Source organism: Molothrus aeneus, chromosome 3, assembly GCF_037042795.1.
Source record: "Molothrus aeneus isolate 106 chromosome 3, BPBGC_Maene_1.0, whole genome shotgun sequence".
NCBI classification, from domain to species: domain Eukaryota; kingdom Metazoa; phylum Chordata; class Aves; order Passeriformes; family Icteridae; genus Molothrus; species Molothrus aeneus.
The window spans coordinates 67,925,455-67,948,155 of NC_089648.1; the positions used below are offsets into that span (position 1 = coordinate 67,925,455).

Consider the following 22,701-nt stretch of genomic DNA (forward strand, 5'->3'; position numbering starts at 1 on the left):
TTGTTTTGTTTTTGGTTTTTGTTGTTGTTGTTTTTAATCTCTTAGTACAAGCAACTGCAAAATCTTCATGTTTGATGCCCACTTGACAATTACTGTTTATACCCTTGAATTTCCCTATGGATTAGTTAAACCTATAGATAAAATTGTGTAAAAGTAGTGTAATGGTCTTTGCTAGAGTAACAAAATTCTTACTGCTGTGAAGGGGAAAACAAAAAATGTGGTATCTTTAATCATTCCACATTAATCTCATGTGGATTTCTTATAAGTGAGCTAATGGAAAGTTGTTTAGATTAAATTACTTTAGGATGTATACCACACTTCAATAGTTTCAACACATTCCACTAGTTGGTAGGGTTCACTTGGGGTTGACTAGCGATGAATATATTGGTGAAGATGCTTAGTGGTCCACTAATACAAAGAACACAGGGTTTTATCAATTGGCCCAGTCAGTGTTTGAGATGATTAAATTGAAATTGAAACAAAAAGCTTATACGGTGTGCAGTTTGCACTGATAGGAAAATAGGTAGAACGAAATTTGGAGAACACATTTGGATGTCTTGATAAATTGTTGGGATTAAAATGACCTGAAATAAATGTGAATACTGCAGTGAGGGGAAACCTAATGAACAACTGCAACATGTGAAATAATTGGCTAGACCTCAGTACTTCAGACAGTCTGCCAACTGAGGGGATTTAGTTAGTCAAAACTAAGTCAATAAATGAAATGCTATTGTTTAAACTCAAATAATATGAATGTACTAGTAAGACTGTAAGACCATTGTATATAAGAGAAATACAAACTATTATCTTCTCTTTAGAGGAGTATTAGAAAGAAGTAATTAGTTATTATCTATTTCGACCAAAGATAGAGCAGATGATTTAATTTACAGTATAGAAGACAGACTAGATGAAATGAGCCAGGAAATGAGCTGTGACCATAAATATAGTGAAGAACTGGAACAGATTACCTGCAAAGGTGTAAAGTCACCTTCAATAGGACATTTTAGGCTTGAGGTTAGACCATCATTTGTCAGGAATGGAGTGAGTGTTCTCAGTCCTCAGAGAGAGGCATTAATAACCAACTTGGGCTAGGTTTTTAGTCTAAGACATTATTGATAGTGTGAAAATTTCAAGCAAGAAAAGTAAAATACATGGTCCAAATTTTAAAGGAATTGGAAGTCAAAATTAAAACATTGGACTCTTGACTGGCATTTCTGAGAAATGTATTAATTGAGATTGTCTTCATTTTCCAGCAAAAAATTAAGGTAGTGAGACAATTAAAAGTTGAATTCATACACAAAATGTTACTGTATCTTGGTATTTTTTAGCTCTCTTGCATTTGAGCTAAGACTTCTAAGCTATCTTCTGAAGCCATTGTAACTTCAGTTTTGGAATTATCTCTGTATTTATCTGTCATCACATAAAAGTTAATCTCCAGAAGATTTTATAAACCATTAAACAATGAATCCTGATTTTGCTGAAGTGCCCTGGAGTCCAACCTTTGATATGTATGGAAAGAGAATGAGCCTCAGTGTCATTATCTGGTTAACTATACTCATTTGACTGGCACGTTCTTTAACAGGGATTGTTGGCTTACCAGGATTGCCGATGTCTTATTGAAGTGGATGGAAGTCAGGAACCAGATCATGTCTTGGAGGTAAGTAAACTATGCACCAGCTAAGTTAACCTTCACTAGAAAATAATTTCTCAATTCTGTGGATTGTTTTCCTGATGGCAAAATTTTAAGTTGTGTTTAAAACCTATTAAATTACTATTAGAAAACATGACTTTTGAAATACTTGCTTTCCTTTCTCTATTGGAAGATTGACTGCTCTGCTCCCAGGCTTACATATATGTTACATGAGAATATTTTCAGGCAGGCTACAAACTTTTGTATTATATCCATCTGATTTCACTGCTTTTTCTGATCTGTATTAATGTAAATTATAATGAGAAATTAAAATATTTTTGGTATGGTATATTTGCAAAACTGGTTGCATATTTGATACTTGTGTCTAAAATATATTTTGCATAATGGAATATAATTTTTATTAATTTTGATATTGTTTTGCAATGTAGTTGAAGACCCTTGATTCTTGTAAGAATTCTGCTGAGTGCTTGTGTCTAGATTTTCAGTTTGTAACAGAGCAACTTGTTCTTCCTATTGAAAAACCTACAATGATAAATTTTGAAGATAAATAATCTTATCCTCTGTCTCATAACTAAAAGTTGCTTCAAATCAGAACCTAGAGTATGGGGTTGAAAATTAAGCAGGAGATTGTTTTTGACAAGGTAGGAAGTAAACTTCTCCTGCATTTTCTCCTCTGTTTGAAATAAATTGTATTATTATAATTCTCTAAGTTATTATTTCAGTGTATGCTTAACTCTACCATGAATGGCCCTATGGGGAAAAAAACCCAGTCATTTTGCAACATTAGAACATACAATTTCCTCATTTATGATCCATCTGTGAATGTTGCAAGACAAAATTTATATTAAATGCAGTCAAGTTATGTTATGATTCCAACCATTTTACCTACAAGTAAGGCAAAGGCCTATAATAAAACTAGCCCAAACATGACAAAATTTGCTTTTTCTTTTCAGGAATATTTGCATTCAATCAATATTACATTCAGGAAACTATTCAAATAAACTTAAATATCATCTGATTCTTATTGGTAGACATTGGTTTACATACCTTTCAAAATAAACTTTCAAAATATCCAAAGTTGTATTGCTTCTGAATTTGCCTAATCTGATTTCCCAAAGAGATTTGCCTCTTTTTCCAATTGGAGCTCCTCTGAGTACTTGCCCTGCCTTGGGGGAACCTTCACGGTCTTGTCCTTTAGTAGGCTTGGGATTCACGGCGTAATGAGGAGACAGAAAAGCTGTGATTTGGCCTTTTGCACTGCCTGTATCTACCAAATAGCTTCTTAAAATTCAGCTCAATAACTAGCATGAGTCTGAGTTAAAAACTGGGCCTTGGTTTTTACATAGCCATTTTATAAATAATAAGTTACAATTTTAAATAGATTTTTAGGGGCCCTTCTGAAGACAAAAGCAGTTCTGATTTATCATTGTTGCTGCTAGAAATGAAGGGATGGGACTATTTTCGAGCTAAGAACAATTTATTGCTCAGATAAACATCGATTCTAGAGGAGCAAACATTCAGCCATAGCTCCAGAGTAGTCACAAGTTTCTTTGTTATAAGGCAATATATAATTTTTAATAGACAGTTGCCACAGGATTTATTTTGCTTTTCTAACCTATCACCTTCACTTACTTCTACTGCACTGCGGATACTTGTATCCAATGGACTTCTAACTCACAGGCACACATATTATATATGTGTACTTCTATTATAACTTCTAAACTCTTAGCTTACTCTATACAACCACACCCTTACATTATAAACCCTTCACCATCTTCTCAGTACAGTTTCTCCCTTACTTAAGGCATATTCTCACCTACAACTATAGAAATTTAAGTTTATGATTTTTCTGCTTAATGTCTGTGTATTGTACTTTTACATCAATCTTAGCTTCTTCTAAGGCTGCAGATCTAATCCTTCAGTGTCTGTGGAAGTTTCTGTTTTTCTGATTCCCACGCTGATTGTTACTAAATCAAGACTTATTTTATTTTCAGACAGTGGTAGGCCGACTTGAGTCTATGGAAGTTCAAAATGCAGCTCCTGTAATCAGACTCCAAAGTGAACAAGAAGAAGAAACGCTGGAGGGAAAGCAAAATGTAAGTGTGCTTTTCTAAAGTGTGACTGACTGTAATAACTAGAATTACTTTTCTGCTGTAAGCTTATATTACAGCATCTTTGTTTCAAAACAACCAGCTTGTTTTACCATGCAGTAAGAGCATTCTTTAGGCATTGGCCTTTCAGAAATGAGAATTTAAAGTCATTTTGGGACTGAAGTCCACTTAAAAAGTATGAAAATAAAAAAACCCTGTAATTCCCAAAAAACCACGTAATAATTATAATAAAACTTTGAACAGAATGTTTCTTTTAGTAATAGAGGAAAAATTAATTCCTTCCAAGGAAATAAAGAAACTTTAGCCAAAGGATAACAATCTCAGAAGCTGACTCTTAGCTCAGTCTACTCTTTTCCTGAATAAGAATCAATATGCTAATCCAAATATAGCAACATTCTGCCTGAGATTACATTTGTTCTATTTTCCTGTAATTAATTAGAAACATGAAAAGTTACTCACATTACTGCTGAATTTTGCTGAATCATTGCAATTATAATTTGTGTCCCTTCCAAATAAATCTGAAAATCAGAAGTTTTGCATGTATGTCGTCACCTTATTTAGTTCCGATCATCTTTCCTATTTCTGAAACAAAACTCTGAATATATGAATGGAAGTGTAATGAGGAGACCACACATTTTCACAGAAATACCCCTCCCTTCACTTTTCTGTTTTCTCAGTTCACAAATTCACAAGTGAAAGACTTTCTCTGTCAGAGGTCATCTATATTTATTATTTAGTTAGTTTGTGTGTTTTTGCTTGTGTGTAAGCTTTGAGTAACCGCAGTACTCAAGGCAAAGATTAACTGAACATTTTGCACAGAATTGCTTCCCTTTGTGTTGAACCTGCAGCTTTTTAGCTCAGTATCCTCCAGTATGCAGAAGTCAGTGAATAGTTTGGTTTTCTACATCTGCCCTCTAATAACTCTTGAGTTCAGATTTCTGTCCTGTTCTTACGTAGCTATACTGAAGAATTCCAGTCTGTATAATTTTATTCCTTCTTACACAACAAGCTTGTTGTGGGATTGATCAATTATATTACCTTTTTCTGAAACTTATCCAATTTTGCTGTGTCCTTTCTGAGATCAGGGCAGCAGGAGGCACGTTGCAGTAAAGACAAGGGCAATATTTAAACAATTTAAACACAAACCTTTATCATCTATTCTCTCTGTGCTCAACATTCCTAACATTCAAGTTGGTTTTCTGACTGCTCTTGGCCATTGAAAAAATGCTTTCACAGAGGGATCTATTTCTGAGTAGTGACAGTCAGTGAAAATTCATAGCTTCTGTGTAAAAGTGCTATTTTAATGCCTGCCTCTATTGGTTCTTTAAGTTCTTCTGAAGCTCCTCACAGCCAGCACTTGTCCATACTATTCTGAATTTAGAGTCACCATGACTTTAGGATTCACTCACTATTCACATTCTGTGAAATGGCTATTAAACTTTTTCCTATCATATTATATTTCTGCATGGCTAAAATAGATATTTTCATATTGCTATTCCCTGATCCAGATAATGGTCCTTTTTCAAACCCTTTAGAAGAAATCTTAGCCATTTTCCTTTGTCTTCAATAAATGGCTCTTTACCATTTCAAACTTTTAAAAATAATAAATAAAGCCTACAGGAACTATTTTAAGTATTATTCTTTTAAGTACTATTCCTTCCTTCAGGTCTTTTAAACAGGCCTGAAAAATGAAGTAATTTCTCTTGAAAATTGTCCTATAATTCTGAAATCATTTTTATTTAAATGTTAAAAAAACCATAATGTGTTTTTCTTTTAAGTTAGCTTATTTTCCATCAAAAGGTTTCAAAAAAGTCTAATAAAAAAGGCATATGTAGCTTCAGACAAAAATTACACTTGCATTTATTGCTATTTTAATAAACAGGATGAACTTCTCCGGGCTCTGTCATCTTACAAACTGATAGCACCCAGATACCGATGGCGTAGGAGCAGGTGGGGACAAGTGTGTCCCGTGGCTCTAAAGGAGGGGGACATTGTAATGGGAAACCCAGAGTTTGCTGTCAGGTTAGTGGAATTTGACACCCTTAATTTTCATATCTATTTTATGGGATGTCTATATCTGCTAGCTTCTCTTCTGTTTTAAGTTTTCTAGGTAAAATGTACGTACTGTCATGCCAAGAGGCATTGAACAAATTTGTGTTGAATCCACGGCCTTACCTCTTACCTCCAATGCCAGTTCCTCCTTGTAAAGTGTTCGTATTTGGTCCTCCATTCTCTGGAAGAACAACTATTTGTAATGAAATTGCACAGAATTATAAAGGAAAGGTAGGTTCATAAATGTCTTAGGTAGCAGAGTATCAGCTGGGCTTGGCAATCAGTTAAGCACGTTCTTGTCATGTTATTAACATTCACATTACAAATATAGGGATTACAGAGGAAACAGTATTTTAGTGAAATACGTTTTTTTTATAAAAGTAGCTACAGATCAAGAATACTTTTATATATCCTCTTATAGTGCAGTTATCTTAGTATTAGAATACTATAAATAACTTTGTATCTAACATAATTAAATATAAATGCAAATGGAAAATAATTTCTTTTTCAAGAAAACCCCAACCCTGCACTTGAATTACATGTAAATTTTTCTGAAATCTGCAGAGCTTTTCTAAAATCATTTTATTTTATAAATATTGGAACAGATGCTATATTTGTCTTCTGTGATATTTGTATTTTTTCAAATAATTTCACTAGGTTCTTGATATGGACATACTCATTCAACAATATAAAGAATCAAGAGAGAAACACACTGAGGAATTGCGAAAGGATGCAGTAGAAAAGGCTATAGAGGCAGTGAAAAATAGATTAGAATCAGAAGAACAATCAGAAGAATCAGGTGAATAAGCTGTTCTGTGGTCTTTGAAGCTGTCTTATTTGCTTTACATCATTTAACTTTAAAATAATTGTAGTTGTTGTGCCACCAATTAATAAGAAAATATGGAAAAATATTAATGTTTTGCGCATCATAGGGAATGCAGGCTATTTTATTGTTTAAAATACACTGCCTTGATCTAAAATTTGTATTGATTGAAAAACTAGTCTGGTAAACCTTTTGATTTAGGAACTGAAGGGAAATCAAATAAATGGAAATTCTAGCGTGCTCTAAATGCCTGATTATTCTGGCACAGAAATGTCATTCTGTTTATATTGAAACAATATTTAGCTTAGAGGTGGAAAGTACTGTACAGTTAAAAATGTTGGGGTTTTGATGCTGAGAGAGCAAACCAAGATTTTAGTTTATGAGACATACTCTACATGTGCATTCAGAACTGCTGTTTCTTTCTCAGATCAATTGTGTATTGCTTAAAAATGTATGCTGTGCTGAGTTATGATATAATGCTTTATTTAAATCCTGATTTCAAATTTCTCTGTGAAGTTCATTTAAAAAATCTATGGTGTTAGGGATACCAGAGATAACTGCTGACCACCCAGAAGTTCAAGCCATGGTAGAAGGAGCCATGAAAAGTGTGTCGTTCTCTGAAGATACAATGTTATCTCAAATGTACGCTGAAGCACTGGAGGAAGCTGTTGCAGGGGTGAGACTACAAGTAGTATATAGCAAAGTACTTTTTTCCTAAGAGGAACTTCTAACAGTTTATGCATTATCCATATATGTTCTTAGTTTTCCCATTTGAGAGATCAGTTTCATTTATATCACATAGCCCAAAAGCTTACATAGGATTGAGGAGACACTGAGGAAGATAATGAAGGACAAATCTAATGAGGACTATTTTATTGTCCTTTATATATAATAAAAATATGTGTGTGCATGTGTATATATATTCACACACTTACAGAGAAATTATTTCTGTCTTTCAAATCACCTGAACTACAAATTGTTAACAGCTGGGAGAATTATCTGACAGATCATTGTCTGCTTGCTCTAATCTTATATTTGTAGTCACTATTAAAGAACTGAACACCAGATGTAAGAGTTTCAAAAGAATTGTTTATGAAGATCTATACAGGAATCCTTAAATGTTTTGAATTTGTTCAATAGTATGTAATTATTGAAACTGGAGTGTAAATTCTTTATAGGCAAGCTTAAAAAATCACTATGACATTAGTCTCTTCTTGTTTAAAATGTTTCTCTTTTCATTCAGACATACAAAGTTATAAATGTCTTACTTTTTATTGACCTGAAATGACAATAAGGAAAAATCATAGCATTTAGAAAGTAATTTTGTATTGCGCTGTCCTTTTTGTACAGCTCATTTAAGTCTTTTTATATTCCTGTATGTGACATTTTCTAACAGCTTATGAAGACTAACAAAGACAGGTTTCCTGGTGCTTCTGAAAGAGGAGGGTGGGTAGTGGATAACTACCCTCTGTCAGAAGACCACTGGTCAGCCTTATTAGCGAAAGGACTTCTACCTGACACGATTGTCTGTCTGAAGGATACACAAAAAGATGGTTAGTAAAGGCACCCTAATGCAACTTTATACTTTCTTTCCTTTTTTCTGTGTTGATATCTGTATATAAAACATACTTGTGAGAAAAACTAGTAGTTATGTCCCATTTATAAACCTTCAGGGTCTGGAGAATGAATCATCCAGTGAATCAACAAGAGTACCACAATTTCTTACAATTTGGAGTTAGGGAATTACACAGAATTTAAACCAGGAATACTTTGCTATAACAGCAAAGAAGATTTCACCCGTTTTAAATCAGTTTTCATTTTTCTCCTATTTACAACCAGCAGGAAATACCAGTAGACTCTTGTAGCATCAGATTTTTCTATTCTTGGCTAGCTACCACCTTGCAATGTGGCTCTTGGTCAAATTTCTCTGCCTTGGTTTGCCCATTTGCAAAATCAGGTTAGAGGTATGAAATTTCTCAGCTTGAGAGAGGAGGCAAGGGGGGAAATACTTGTATGCAGGGGTACCCTGTTCTCCATTCTGGGATCAAAAATAAACCCCGGTAATTTCCTACCCAGATGGATACAGTGGCTTCGTATCCATGAATTCAGAGTAAGGGATTTTTACTTTATTCTTTCCAGCCAAAAGGAAGATTGGCACCAAGCATCAATAACTGAAGATATTCATGTACTGTTAAAAGTTTGTCAAATTGTGTCTTCGTGGATCATATTTGCTTGATTCATACCACTCCACAAGTTTAATTGATCATTGGCAATGTTTGATCATTCCCTGTTCAACCCAGTCCATTATCAAAAAATCTTTCAGTGGCAGAAACTTCCATTGAAGAAAGGCATGATGGCTCTATTCCCATATAGTTCAAGACAACTTATTAGGTGCCCAGTACTGGAATCAGTCCAGAGATCTTCAAACCCTTGTCCCTGAATATAAAAATCAACCTGAGAAAAACAAGGTTACACAGTTTACTCAGAACAGATTTCTTATTTAAAAAACCCCAAATTTTCAGAAGTATGTCAACTGATCAGCAAATCATCCTCACGACTCAGGAATCGTGCCTAAACAACTTAGTCACACAGCTTTGTGAAATTTTGTAACTACAAGTGTTTCAGTGTGACCAGAGCTCACACACAGATTAAATACTGGCTGAACATTTCTATGAGAAAGCTCTAGATCTAGTGTTTGTCAGAAAATTGTATTTGCAGAAGCAGTCATTCAAGACTTCATCTCAGACACTTTTGGAAAGAACCTAGAGGCAAATTGCTTTTCCATGCCTCATCTTTGCTTCCCAGCCACTCCAAGCTTATTGAAATGTTCATGAACCTTGTTTCTGGGACATAGTGCATTGTCCTTTTGTACAACCACAAAAAGCATCTCCTTCCTGTAGTTGGCATATGGTAATGAAATGTCAATACTGTATGCTAAATAATAAACATCAGGAGTCTACCTCTAGCCTGAACTGCAGGGAGAGCAGTGAGGTGGGAGAGATGCTTTCAGAATGATATTACATTTCTCTTCACTTCTCAGAATTTAACAAATTAGTGAATTAGTTGGATAGAAGAAAAGGTTGTCTCTTTTCTGGTCAGTAACCACTCCTTTTTTAAAAATATATTTTCTTTTTTATTTTTTGTTTTCTGAAGGGAAGAATTTGGGAATTCATAGCAGAGGCTTTCAAATTAAGGCCTCTCTAGAGCCTGCCTATTATGTGCTTCCTTCCTGCAATATACACCTCTGCCATTTCCACTAGTTCTCAAAAGCTCGCTCTGAATTACTTGCTCTAATATGAATAACCTATTTTATACTCTTGGTAGTATAAAAATTTGGCTGAAAATGTAGCTTTTTGCTTATGGATACATTTCCTTGAATTTAGCTATTTTGTTTCACTTTATTCTTTTTATTTGCACAATTGTGTTGACTCTTTACTTGATTCCCACTTGTTTCTGTCATTTAAATATTTATGTAGTTGTGAAGTTTACGTTTTCACAGCATTTGAGTCATTACTTTGTAATCTGTTCCCTGACCTAGTCTAAGCTCTCATAAATCCACTGATGAAAACAGGTTTCAGCACACAGCCATAAATAAATCTATTTGTCAAAATAAATAAATCAGTAGAGTTCCTAGTAGGAACAGCATACTCTTAATTTCTGCTAAACAGCTGCAGTAGTAGAGGTATGCACATTATTTATATTTTTATTTGAATGTTTTTCATTTGTTTCTTCATAGCATTCTTTGTGCACTTGCAAATAAAATAAATGGCAGAGTAACACATGATATATGAAAGTTTAAGATAAATCATTTCAGTTTTGTCTCCTTTTATAGCCTTCATAACCTTCCAATATTCCAGACTCAGTTTTTTAGGTGCTTTAAATTGAAAAAAGCTCTAAAATTGCATAAATCACCAGCGTCATAACAGTTCAGTGGTATATATACTTTTTGTTGACTTTAAAAGAAATCTGTCAACAATTTATTAATTGATATTCCTAAGACAATGACTTTAGTTTTATACAGACACATTAAAGTCATTACTGTCATGCAATTGTGCTGCAGGAGCCTGTATACTGCACAGAGCATACCTAGCAAGTAGGAATGAAAATAATTCTAAGAGTTTGGAAGGACCAACACATGAAGCATTAGAAAAGAAAGAAGATGATGCAAGGTAAAATATTCCAAATATCTGAATGTATAAAATGAGCACAAGAAAATTCTAGGCTCACTTTGTGTTAAAGGTATCAGTGCATTTATTGCACAAATTATGTAAAGCAGTACACTAAAACTAGTTATCATATACAGGAAATAATCCAATATCTGTTGTCTTGGAGGAATATTTCATTTATATCAGTACATATGGTGGCAGTAAAATCTCTTTGTAAATGCTTTTTCATTAGCCTTTCATTAGTCCAACCTTTTAATGCAATGAGATAAGAAAATTTTAGATAATAAAATACATATGATTTTTATTTTTTACAACCAAAATTATATTTCCACATCTTTACATTTAATATATCTGCAACTTGCTTTAGTAATATTTGTAATGGTCTTAAGATAAATGAACTTTTATTTACAGCGGAGGAATGGAAGAAACACTGACATCAGAGAAAGATCAGTCTCCAGCTGCTGCTGAGGAGAAGGGTGTGTATCATTTGACTTCTGATTTAATTATGTGTTTCAATCACTTAGTAGTTTGATTTTCCAGTTTTGATTTCCTTTTTTATATTCAGCGTCAGGAAAATTGACTTTTTGTTACTCTCTTCACTGGTACTCTCTTCACACCTTTCTTTGTGTCATTCCTCATGGATGTTGCAGAATAGAGATGGTTTCCATTAAATCAGTCAGCACTGTTGCAGTTTTCAATAAATCCAAGGGATGGGATTCTATCTCCTCTAGTAACTTTTCTAAGTGGGTTATTAACTGTCTTGAAACTACTCATCAAAAAATCTGTAGCTCTTTAAAAGTTACAAAGCTTTGCTGGAACTTAGTCAATAGTTAATGAGAAAATCACAGCATTGTCTGATTTTCTGGTCTTCCTTCAGTAAGCCCAACCTGAAGTAATTAAAAGGGAATGGAAATCAGTTCATCAGTGTCTTTCTTAACATGCATTGGGAATTGCTCAATCTGATAGCAACACACATTATGAATTGCTGAATCCAGAAGCAGAGGTGAGGCTGTAGCAGCTCTGTGTCCCCAGGACCATGCAATGGGTCTGAGCATGTATTCCCATTTCCCTGTCATCCTCTTCTTACTCTATTATCCATGCTAGTGGATCCAATCCACTTTGATCCTTCCTTCTCCTTGCCTTCTCAGAAAAGCTTCCTGATATTATAAATCTCCCACAATCCCAAACTGCTTTTCCCTAGGCATCCCCTAATGAATCTCATGCCCTGTAGGCAGTAATGCACTTCAGCCAGAGAGCTTCTCGGGGTGACCCATCTCAGTAAATTTCACACCCAGACAATGCCTTCATCATCATCTTCTAATGGCCCTGAGGGGTGTCAAGTCACAGTTGTATTTGTTGTGATTAAGTTTTGGGGGTTCACCTATCTGTCATTGTTTCTCCCCTCCTTTGTGCTTATGGACATCAGTCTTTAACAACAGAACTTAACACCATAAAAACTAATGGAATTCTGTGTATTACATGAGGTTTCCCCTCTGGTAACAATATAAATAAAACATTTTGGATAAAGATGTTCTTACTTTATTGCTTTCTATATTGACAGAACCACTTTTTTTTGTTTGTTTGTTTTGTTTCCTGTAAAGATCCTACTTTATATCAGAATTGTGTTTTACTTAGTTTCCAGCAGAGAAAATATAATTGTCCTGGGCAGAAGTGAATAATCTATAAGAAGTGAGATTTTGGCAACAGACCAGCTGTCACAAATAGGCTGGATTTTTGCACCTCAGATTCTGTCAGTTGGGTTGAGACTTAGAGTTAGTTCCAGTTAGTTGTGATATTATGGTCTCTTCGAGCTAGGTCTTATAAGCTCTCAGAAACCTATATCACACTTGAGATGGCTCAGCTGCCTCAGATGGCATAAAATTAGCAGGGTGGCTTCTGTGGCAGTGTTGGAAACAGAAAAGTTTTAATAAAAGGCAAAATAACAAAGCTCTTTACAGAGAAAACCTGAGTTAGAGGTACACCTAACACAAGCAATTAGTTCCTTTGTTCTCTTCTTTTTCTAGTAAATTACTTAGGCAGGACTTTCTAGCTTCTATCCAATTAGCTATCCTTAAGTTTGAAGTAAAGTCCCCAAAGTCCTATGAGGTGTCTTTTTACCTAGTTGAGAAGAGAACTTCTAGGTTTTTTTCTTTTTAAAGAGGCAAAAGATAATTTAGTCACTACGTCAACAAAGGGCACATTCCTACATAGTTTCAATGGTTTGAACCTCAATAGTCCAAAAAGCTGCAGAGTTTTGCTTCCCTCTTAGCCTTCTTTAATCACTGCCTAGCTTCTTAGAAGAATGTTTCTGTCTGATTTATATCAGCTGTCACAATGAATTACCATGCATAAATATCTGTCTCTATATTAAGAACTAGACTGGGGACTTTGGAGTATTTTCTTTCTCTACTATACAGTCTCAAGATTTCCCATTCATAGCCTGAATTATCACCCAAGGCCTGAAGAGGAATTCCCACTTTCATTTTTTCTCATCAAGAATCTAGACTGCTATTGCCATTTTTCTTTGAAACACAACATACTGGTTTCTATACAAAATTACTACAGCCAAGCTTAAGTTCTGTATTACCAGTATGTCTCACATATGTTCTCTTTCCTGACCTAGTCTGGCACTTATTTTACATATTTATTTAAAATGCATTTATCATACATATTTACAAGGCCTAAGTTGTATAAGATAGACTGAATAAGATAGCATGCTTTTATATTTTAATGAGGTAACATTTCACCTACTGTGTGCAAAAAAATACTGTAGCTTTCTAGGGTTCTTTAAATTGAATGTAAGCTTTTTTAAAAAATCCACATTATACCTTTTTATAGTTTCTAATAAAACACATAGCTTTTCTCCAAAGTGAATGAATCCTGTAGTATTAAACAAAGGCGTCTACAAAGATACTTTGTCATTCTCATCTCAAATAACAAAGTTCATGGGAGTTTACAATATCTAAATAATGTTGATCTGAGTACCTCAAAACAACATAATAATGTCATGTGGTCTTAAGATATGTTAAGTCATTGTTCAGAGAAAATCATGTTTTCCTACACCCGCATTTTATTTCAATAATCAAACACTGACTCACCAAAACAATTCAGTCATGCTGCTCTTAGCCTGGCATCATTTTATTTCACATGTAGTGCCATCAGCACATTGACTGCAGCTTTTCTCCCATGTGACATATCTTTACGGCAATATAGATAAATGTTCACAGTTCACATGTTCCCAGTTTGTTAGGTTTTTATAATATATAGCAGTTAGAATATATAAAAGATAGCTCAGAAAAAATACTTGCGAGCCCAAATCGTACTCTTTTGGTCTCTCATATATGGCATCCTATGGAAATGGCTCAAAGCTGCACCAGGAGAGGCTTAGATTGGACATCAGGAAGTGTTTCTTTACTGAGAAGGTGGTCAAACATCAGAACAGGATTCCTAGAGATGTGACTGATGCCCCAAACCATTTAAGAAACATTTAGGAAATGCCACTAATAACATGCTTAAGCTTTTGGTCAGCCCTGAATTGCTCAGTTGATGAGCAGTAGATGATCATTGTAGGTCCCTTCCAACTGGAATAGTTCTATTCTATTCTATTCTATTCCATTTCATTCCATTCAAGTAGATGCACATTTTAATAACCACTATTTTTGTGACGTCAGTGGAATCTGGGATTGTTTCAGCACTGAAAATATTCAAGTTTATAAGATTGTCTGTGTTTAAAAGGAAAAAATGGTTCCAGTGATGAACAAGGTCTTAATGAGAGTAAAAGTAACTGAAGAAGGAGAATTCATGTAAATCTAACAAATGGGTTTAAGTGAGTTAAGAAGCTAAGTTCAATGCTGAAATGTCTGCTAAAGATATAGAAATCAATTTATGTGGTAACTCTTGCTTGTAATGTCTCACTGAACATTATAGCCTCATATATTTTTTTCACATCCTTTGACACAATTATTCTGAGAGGTTTTTTTCAGGAATTTATTTAAGCATTTTTGCAGAAGCTTTGCATGAGTATGACTGTATTTATACTAGGGGACAGCTATATCAATTCATGAGACTATCTTTCAGCTGTTGTAGAGGAGTTCTCAACTTCAGGTAGATCTGTGGGTTCGCTCCAATCTTCCTGAAGTAATACTTGGCATATTCTTTTCCTGCCACATTTCTGCCAGAGATTACTTCCTTTCTATAGCAAACTCAACTGGAGCAGACATGCTTATGCCTCAGTAGCTCAGGCTGGTGTGTTTGTACAACCCCATTTTCACTGATGTCTCTTCTGCTGCTCTTGCTATTTGGGCAGAAGTTCTTGGCAAATATAAATTGGCAGCTGGGCTCATAATTCCAGATGTCACCTCTCTTTTAAGATCATTATTAGTTATATGCTCTTTAATATTGAGTCCCAACTCTTTAATATTGATCTCCTTTCTCATTACAGATGGTGGAGTGTGGAATCAATACCCTTCTCTTGGGCTTTTATTCTATTTTCTTGCTTTTTTAAAATTTTTATCATCATGTTAAATTCAGTAAGATATTTGAAACAACAAGAGCAAAAAATAATTAAACCTGTTCATGTTAGTGCATTTCCTATTTAGTCTTTGAAGAGAAATACTTCTTGGAATCAATTGTAATTATAACATTTGCCAGGCAGATGATGTGTGCTCAGTCTTACAGCCTCTAAATATATTTCTTTTGTTTTTCTTGATAACTTGCATCCTGATTTGTGCTTTCTCCTACCTTTACCTGGAGGCTTTTCAGAGAGAGAGTTTGGACAAGGACAGTTTATTAAACTGGAGATGAGAGATTGCAAATTACTTATACTGCAAACTTCAAAGCAAGCTCTAGTGTTATTACCTTCACAGTTTGTTCAGTGTCTGAGCAAAGCTGCGTGATCTTCAAAGCCACTTTCTGCTGTGATTTATAAATCAGATGTGATAATTGCATTCTAATACCTGTAATCCCAGCATTTTAGGCAGAGAAATTTCAAAATTTGAAAACCAGAAAGGTTAAGAACAACTTCCTCAATTAAATCCCAAATACCTTCAGTTCTTAAACTTTTTTAGTCTCTTATTCAGGTGAATAAAGACTAAGGAATATTGGTGGAGAACAACTATACAATGTTTTGAAGAAGAAAAAAGAACAAAAGTCTATGATTAGAGCTATCAGTCTTTCTGGAAGCTCTTGTCACTTTCTGAACATAAAAAGAGAAAGGACATCCTCTTCATTTACTTCACTTAATGTCTGTCCACCTGTCCTCCTTGACCCTATCCCGTACCAGTCTTGTGAATTAAATAGAACCATAAGTTAATGAAAAGATATATGAAATCTTGTAACAGCTTTCTCTCAACACTTTGAAGGCAACTCATCTTCAGTGGAGATGGTCGGCTTTAGTTTTTAAAATATACCTTTTAGTTTTTATCTGTTAGAATTTTTAGAATATTTTAAAGAACAAACCAGAAATAGAAAGCATTTTATTTTAATAGAAAGTTGTTAAATAAACATATTTTTATGCATTAGAAAGAATCAACTTTATCTGTAAACCACAGTTGTCTTTCCAATTAAAAAAATCAGTACATAAAATATAAGTTTGTCTATTGAGCACATTTCACTGTAACATGCTGAAGATCATTTGGCAGTGTATATTTATAAGTAAGAAGTGAAAAGTCTGTATAAACAAACTACAGTCTGTTTCAAAAAGACAACTGAAACTACATTCATAATGAAATACAGATCAGTTCCAAGAAATGAAAAGTGTCACTGTTATGGTATATTTTGCCTTTTTGTTTATTTTGCTAGTTAAGCTCTAATGAAGAAGACATGCTGGCTTCTGGTGTGTCTGTGTCAGCTTTGGCAGTGTTTCAATGAGGAGAAAAGAACTTTTTATATTTTTTGATGTTGCATATGGACCAAGGGAAGAAAAAGTTATAGATACTAAGATATTAAAGGCTCTCTTTCCCCAACAATTCACTTAGAGAATGTGGGGGCAGAAAGCCTTCAAGGATTGTTTGTCTCTATGGTAACAATGCTCAGTACAAGCACAGAACATGCAGAGCAAAAGAACATGAAAAATTGGCATATAGGCATTCCCTACAAAAGCCCAAGATTTAAGGCTGGGGAGGATTTTTCCTATTACCATTGTGATAAGAAAATTAAATTAAGAACAGTACTGTTAGGTAGAAGGCCACCTCCTTAGAGAGAAAGTTGTTTGCATTTTTATATTATTTATTTTCAAACCACTGCTATCTTTTCAGATATTTTTCTTGACTATGTTTTTAATTTTTCAAAAAATATCTTCTCTCTATAAATAACCTTGCCAAGCAGAGTTATTATATTTATATCTAATGGCAAAGGTACAGCTGCCTTATTTGGTCCCTGGTGAGACAAACTAAATGTCAGGGAGACAACATTTTTGTCATAATAAGGTTCAAATACCCGAACCAAAACCAAATGAGAGTTGTCTGATTTTTGGTCTGTCTGTTTTCACTGGGAAGGTAAACCTTTTTTCTTCTGTTACTTCTCCCCTCTTTCCGGGGGAAAGTTTCTCCAGTTCACTTAGACCTGGGTAATCTATTTAAGAGTTCTGAAGGTATACAATAATAGCTGCTGGATATGTTTTCTTAAGCAACAAAACCTTCTGCATACAGGTATTCTGTTGGAATTATGTGTCTAAAGTAGCAAAACAAAGCTGGAACACATGCTGGCCCATCCTTTGCTAATATATGGCCTGTCAGGAGAGGTAACATGAATTTTAAATGCATCTGAGATAAAGGTCATGGGAACTACTCTATTAAGTGGATTCATTGCCATGTTCAATATTCTGTCTTAGATGATGCCAAATGCTCATTTCAATCTCTTGTTCTGCTTATATACTTCCAAAGTGTCATGACCTGCTGAGAACTGAGAGGTTTTTAAAGGGCTGGACTATAAGATGATCTTTTGAAAGCCAGATCCAGGCAGCCCTCATCCCACCTTCCATGTGTTACTGCTGTGGATAGGGCTATGGTTCACAAGGCAGCACATGTGATTTCTGCAGTGTGACTGTACCAGGGATAACATGTGCAAGCAGCAGTTAGTGTAACCCAGTTATTAATGTATCCGTTCCTTCTTTTCTTAAAATCTGTCTTCCTAAGGGAGTCATCATTACATACTGCATTAGAGCTGCCCAAATGTGAGCAGGTTTTAACTAGATAAATCTGTTTCTCATTTGGAATATATCACTGCAGAATGCAATATAATTAATGGAACCATTTACACATATTTTAATGTACATAAAAAGGTATATTTATGTTCCTATTTAGAATCATGGTAAGAGGCAAAAATGTCATTGCATGGTATATATAATGACATATATAGAATCAATGTCTAGTTTAGTAAAATGCAAATGTTTGTAAGCCTGTCTAAGGGAAAACATTATTTCTAATTCAAGATCAAACTATTTGAAATCTGCAAGGTGTTTCTCCTTGCTGATATGCCCTTTTGCACTTTGATTTATGTTTTTGCACTTTGATTTATGTATAAACTAATAATCAAATAAGAGGAAGGTTAGCTACTAAGGTGTCAGTCTAATAGTTGTGTTGTTCAAAATTTAAAAAAAAATGGGGGGGAGATGTATTAAATAATGGTTGTTATAAAAGATCACAAAAATACTTGTCAAAATGCTTCTTTGTTAATAGTTTTGCAGTTTACCTTGGCTGTGCAATGGTATTGCTGGAGCAGGGGCTGACAGCCCTGAGGATTCTAATTATAAAAGGCATACCAGTATTTAGAAATTTAACGTATTTCTAGAGCTACACATTGTGACACCGTTCCTTAATAAGATGTAGACATTGCAATGCCCAAAACTCCCACACTACCTCTAAAGTGCCTGATTTCATGTAGGGACAAAAGGGTTGTAGAAATAGTCACAAGTAGCAAACTAGCAAGGGACCAACCTTAGTGGGCCATGAAGGAATTTCAAAATAAGGCGTTTGAGATATGGTCCTTGTTCTGAAGGCATTTGCATATCCCAGCTGCTATTGGCACTTTGAGGTGATGCTTTAGTTGGTAGAATATTACACAAAAATTAGGCAGCATCTTTACTCTGACCATTACATTTCAATCTGTTTCCTGACAAATCTTACTGGTACCTAATCACTGAAGCCCAGCTACATTATACACTTTTTGTCTTTTGGCTCTAATTTGGAAAATAAATGTGTCATTTGCAAATTTCTTCAACAGTCGACAAGAGGAAATGAGAGATACTTGGTTCTGGGAGGAAATATGTTTTCTTAATGAAGAAAATTGTAACAGGGCAATCTAACCCTTCATAAGCCACAAAAATTGTTTGGATTTTTCAGACTGGGACAAATTCAAAATGAATGTTACAGTGCTGCAATTTGACAGAGTGAGCACTGGCCTGCTTAATGCCTGAAAGTGACCATAAGGCATTGGGGTTTTAATGTTTTGAGGTTTTGTATTTTTGAGAAAGTAGTCAAAGCTTTTTACATACAATGCATTACAAAAGATTTTCATTTTAGTAATACCTCTGCTTTTTTCATGTAGGAAGTTACATAAGGAAGTACAGTAGTAATAGTCCTTTTAATGTAAAAAAATGAGTCGAAGTTCATTGGAATAGGCTGATAATATTGTTACTTGTGTCAAATCTGTTCATGCTCTTTCAAATGAAAAACAAGACAGGAACAACAAGAGAAGGGGGAAAATTTTGGCAAAATAGAAAATCATTCCATTCACTGATAAAATTTTTTCTTGTATCTTCATTTCTGGCAAGAAAAAAACACAGCATATGCTCTAAGTCCCAACAAACTTAGAGTAATATCAGATCATTTAACTCACTGCTCTCAACTGCTTTTCTGTCTGTTAGCTGACATCACTTATTAACAGAACACAAAAGAAAAATTACAAGAAAAGAAGACAATCGGAGTTGAAAATTATATGAGTGAAGAGAATGGGAACAGCAGCAACAACACCACATTGCTGCTGCCAGTGACAAGGTCTTTATGGTGTCATATAGGCACTTGGGTATCATCTTCTAGCTGAGATAGGACTTGGTCTCAGGACTTTCAGGGTCTAACAGTGTATGAATGGATGGTAATTGCAGCCCTATCTAGCTCCTAATTGGAACCTTTTCTAATGTGTTAAAACTAAAAACTAATATCAAGTTTTTAATTCCACATCAGCTGTCAATATAAAGTTCTTAATTCCATCTGTCTTCTTCAGCAAGGAGTTGTGGTGGAAGGAACTAACCCCTTGTTTATTTGCTCACAGAGTATGACAACACATTTGGTGTGGTTTTGTCATGTTTACAATGTGTAGTACCTGTGATTTTCTTATTTATATTAATGCATCCTTTCAGTCTTGATCTTCTGTCAGCTTTCTGTGAGAGTTAGGAAACATGAGTGTTCCTGAGTGTTAGGAAACATGCTTGGACTGATCTCAAACGACACTACAAATTTCTGCATGTTCCTTAAGAGATTAAAGTATTCTCTCTCTCTCTCTTAATTACTAAACAAGTGATTGTATACAGACATGGCTTCCTTAAAGCCAGAATTTCCTGTGAGAGTTTCCCAGTTCCAGTATTTACAGAGGGAAGTAATGATAATATTTTTGTACTTTATTTTCATTTATTTCTTCATTCAAATTTTTCCCATACTGGCATGAGGCATGACTATATGGAGAGTCTGTCAAAAGCTGTTCATCATTGAATCATCATTTTTAGATTAATGTATTCTGTATTGTATTTCTTTGCAGAAAGAGTTATATTTATTTTGAGTGCTAATTTAAATAACCATATGCCAATATAGTTCAGCAATTTGACCTCATTTATTTTCCTGGAGAAGCCTCAGTGTATAGAGTATCAACATAATTAAACTATGAGTTTATGAAGTGTCTTTGTAAACTACTAATATAATAATTCATAATTATGGGGAGGAAGAAGTATTAAAAAGTATACCACCATATCTGAGCAATATAAAAATAGTCCTAAAGAAGAATGATGGTTTTTAAATGTAAAAAATTTTAGAGGAGCATTGCCTATTTTATGTGATTTAATTTTCAGAAATCATGCAACCTGAGTTTGCAGAGGATGGTTTTCCAGATACAGAAGAAATGAAAACAATTAAAATGAAGATTGACCTTTTCATGAATGATTGGGAAAATGTGGAATCAGAAATCAGGACGTCATCTCAAGTTCAGGTGGTTGTTTTAGAGATTGCTGAGCAAACACCAGAAAGTCTGCTTAATCAAACTGTGCAAGTTATGGAAAGTAAGTAATACTGTTTATGTGATTATTATCACTTCAGCTACTATGAGGGATTTTGGATAGCTCAAGCAAATTAGGGAGTAGGTTGTACTCAGTTTGATATTGCTAATATGAAGAGGGTCATACTGTGTTCTCTGAATCAGTTGAAAAGCATAATAGCAGCCTTTCAGACATCTGAGTGGGGGAAATATAACTATAATATGGCTATGCAAATAGGTGCATGATAGCTCACTAAACATTCTGAAAGCACATTTCCACAGTTATCTATGTATCTATCTATGTATTCTATCTGTGTATGCCAGGATACTGGTTTGAGAAATGGACAGATAGTGAAGGTTCACTAATGTGTAATATTCATTGGGTTAGTGAGACTTTCAGGGTGTGTAATAATCTAACCTTACCACCTGCATAGACTATATTTCAAAACGGAATTTTACATTAATTATTTTAAAATCAATATTTCTTTGGCAAATTACATTTCTTCATTTCTGTGGTCTTGCAGAATTTTGAGCACTGGATAGATAATACTACATTTTTCCTATTATCACTACAAATCAAGTGTTTTATTAACCAGAACATCTATGGCTCTATAATAAAGTGAGATTTGAGTGATGATTCTTCCCAACAAGTAACAGGGAAAAAAGACTTTTGTAAAGAGTAATGGTACTATCTGCATGTGTTTGTATAATACTTTTGCAATATAAGTTCCCATTGAAAATACCATTTACTTCAACCAAAATCAACTTGTAGAATTTCCATTTTTGGAAGAGGCAATATACTTATTTCTGCATCTGGGGAGAACATTTTGTTCTGTGAGTAGAAGAAATGCAAGATACAGTTGGCAATATTTTCTTCCATGTATGCACTTACTTTCAAGGATAAAGAGAATATATTCTGGTATAGCCAAAGGATAACAATTGAAACAGAATAAAAACCCTAATCTTTTCAGAACCTTTTAAATATTATGGCTGGGAATTATCTGATGAAGACTTAGGGGAGGAGGAACAAGATCTGGCTGCTGAAGCAGAAAATGAGGAAGTGGAAGAGGAAGGTGAAGAAGAGGAAGAGGAAGAAGGGGAAGAAGGGGAAGAAGAGGAAGAAGTAAGCATGCCAGTTTTTATCTATTTATGCTTTTATTTTAACTCCTTTATTTTGGGTTTGAACATAAGCACAGAGAAGACAGGTTTTGCTTGATCCTGATTTTTTTTTGATCCAGTTGAAGCCTTCTTACAGAATAAATATTTATTCTGTAAGAAGGCTTCAACTGGATCAAAAGTATGTGCTTCAAGAACACTTTCTCTGCATTTCTGTGTTGTGGCCAATAGTAGTTTTATTACAGCAAGAAGCTCAATTACCGCCATGCTAATAGAGAGAATGACTGTACCTAGTTTTGCCAGATGGCAAGGAGGGGTTTTTATTAAAGAAACAAATATGAACTTTGATTTCTGTCAGCTAACAATGATTCCATGAGCCATCATGTAAACATCAGAAGATGCAGAGTCCCGTCCCATTTCAGCTATTGATAATTTTACACACACCCACTTTAGTGAAATTAGAGGTCTAGCTTTGCCTTTCTATTTTCGTCCTTTATTGGAAGATTACCATCCCCAAATTTAACAGTACAGGATATCCACAGA

General features: G+C 34.5%; 1 protein-coding gene across 1 annotated transcript in view; it reads left to right on the top strand.

The window, feature by feature from the left end:
* AK9 (adenylate kinase 9) overlaps positions 1-22,701 on the top strand; it is a 59,245-nt gene that overhangs the window by 12,748 nt on the left and 23,796 nt on the right. The window contains exons 9-19 of the mRNA XM_066547124.1: positions 1,583-1,657; positions 3,646-3,747; positions 5,645-5,784; positions 5,865-6,045; positions 6,472-6,613; positions 7,180-7,313; positions 8,034-8,190; positions 10,698-10,806; positions 11,215-11,279; positions 20,861-21,067; positions 22,014-22,165. Coding sequence (XP_066403221.1) covers positions 1,583-1,657; positions 3,646-3,747; positions 5,645-5,784; positions 5,865-6,045; positions 6,472-6,613; positions 7,180-7,313; positions 8,034-8,190; positions 10,698-10,806; positions 11,215-11,279; positions 20,861-21,067; positions 22,014-22,165 — 1,464 coding nt within the window. The remainder of the gene's footprint in view (positions 1-1,582; positions 1,658-3,645; positions 3,748-5,644; positions 5,785-5,864; positions 6,046-6,471; positions 6,614-7,179; positions 7,314-8,033; positions 8,191-10,697; positions 10,807-11,214; positions 11,280-20,860; positions 21,068-22,013; positions 22,166-22,701) is intronic.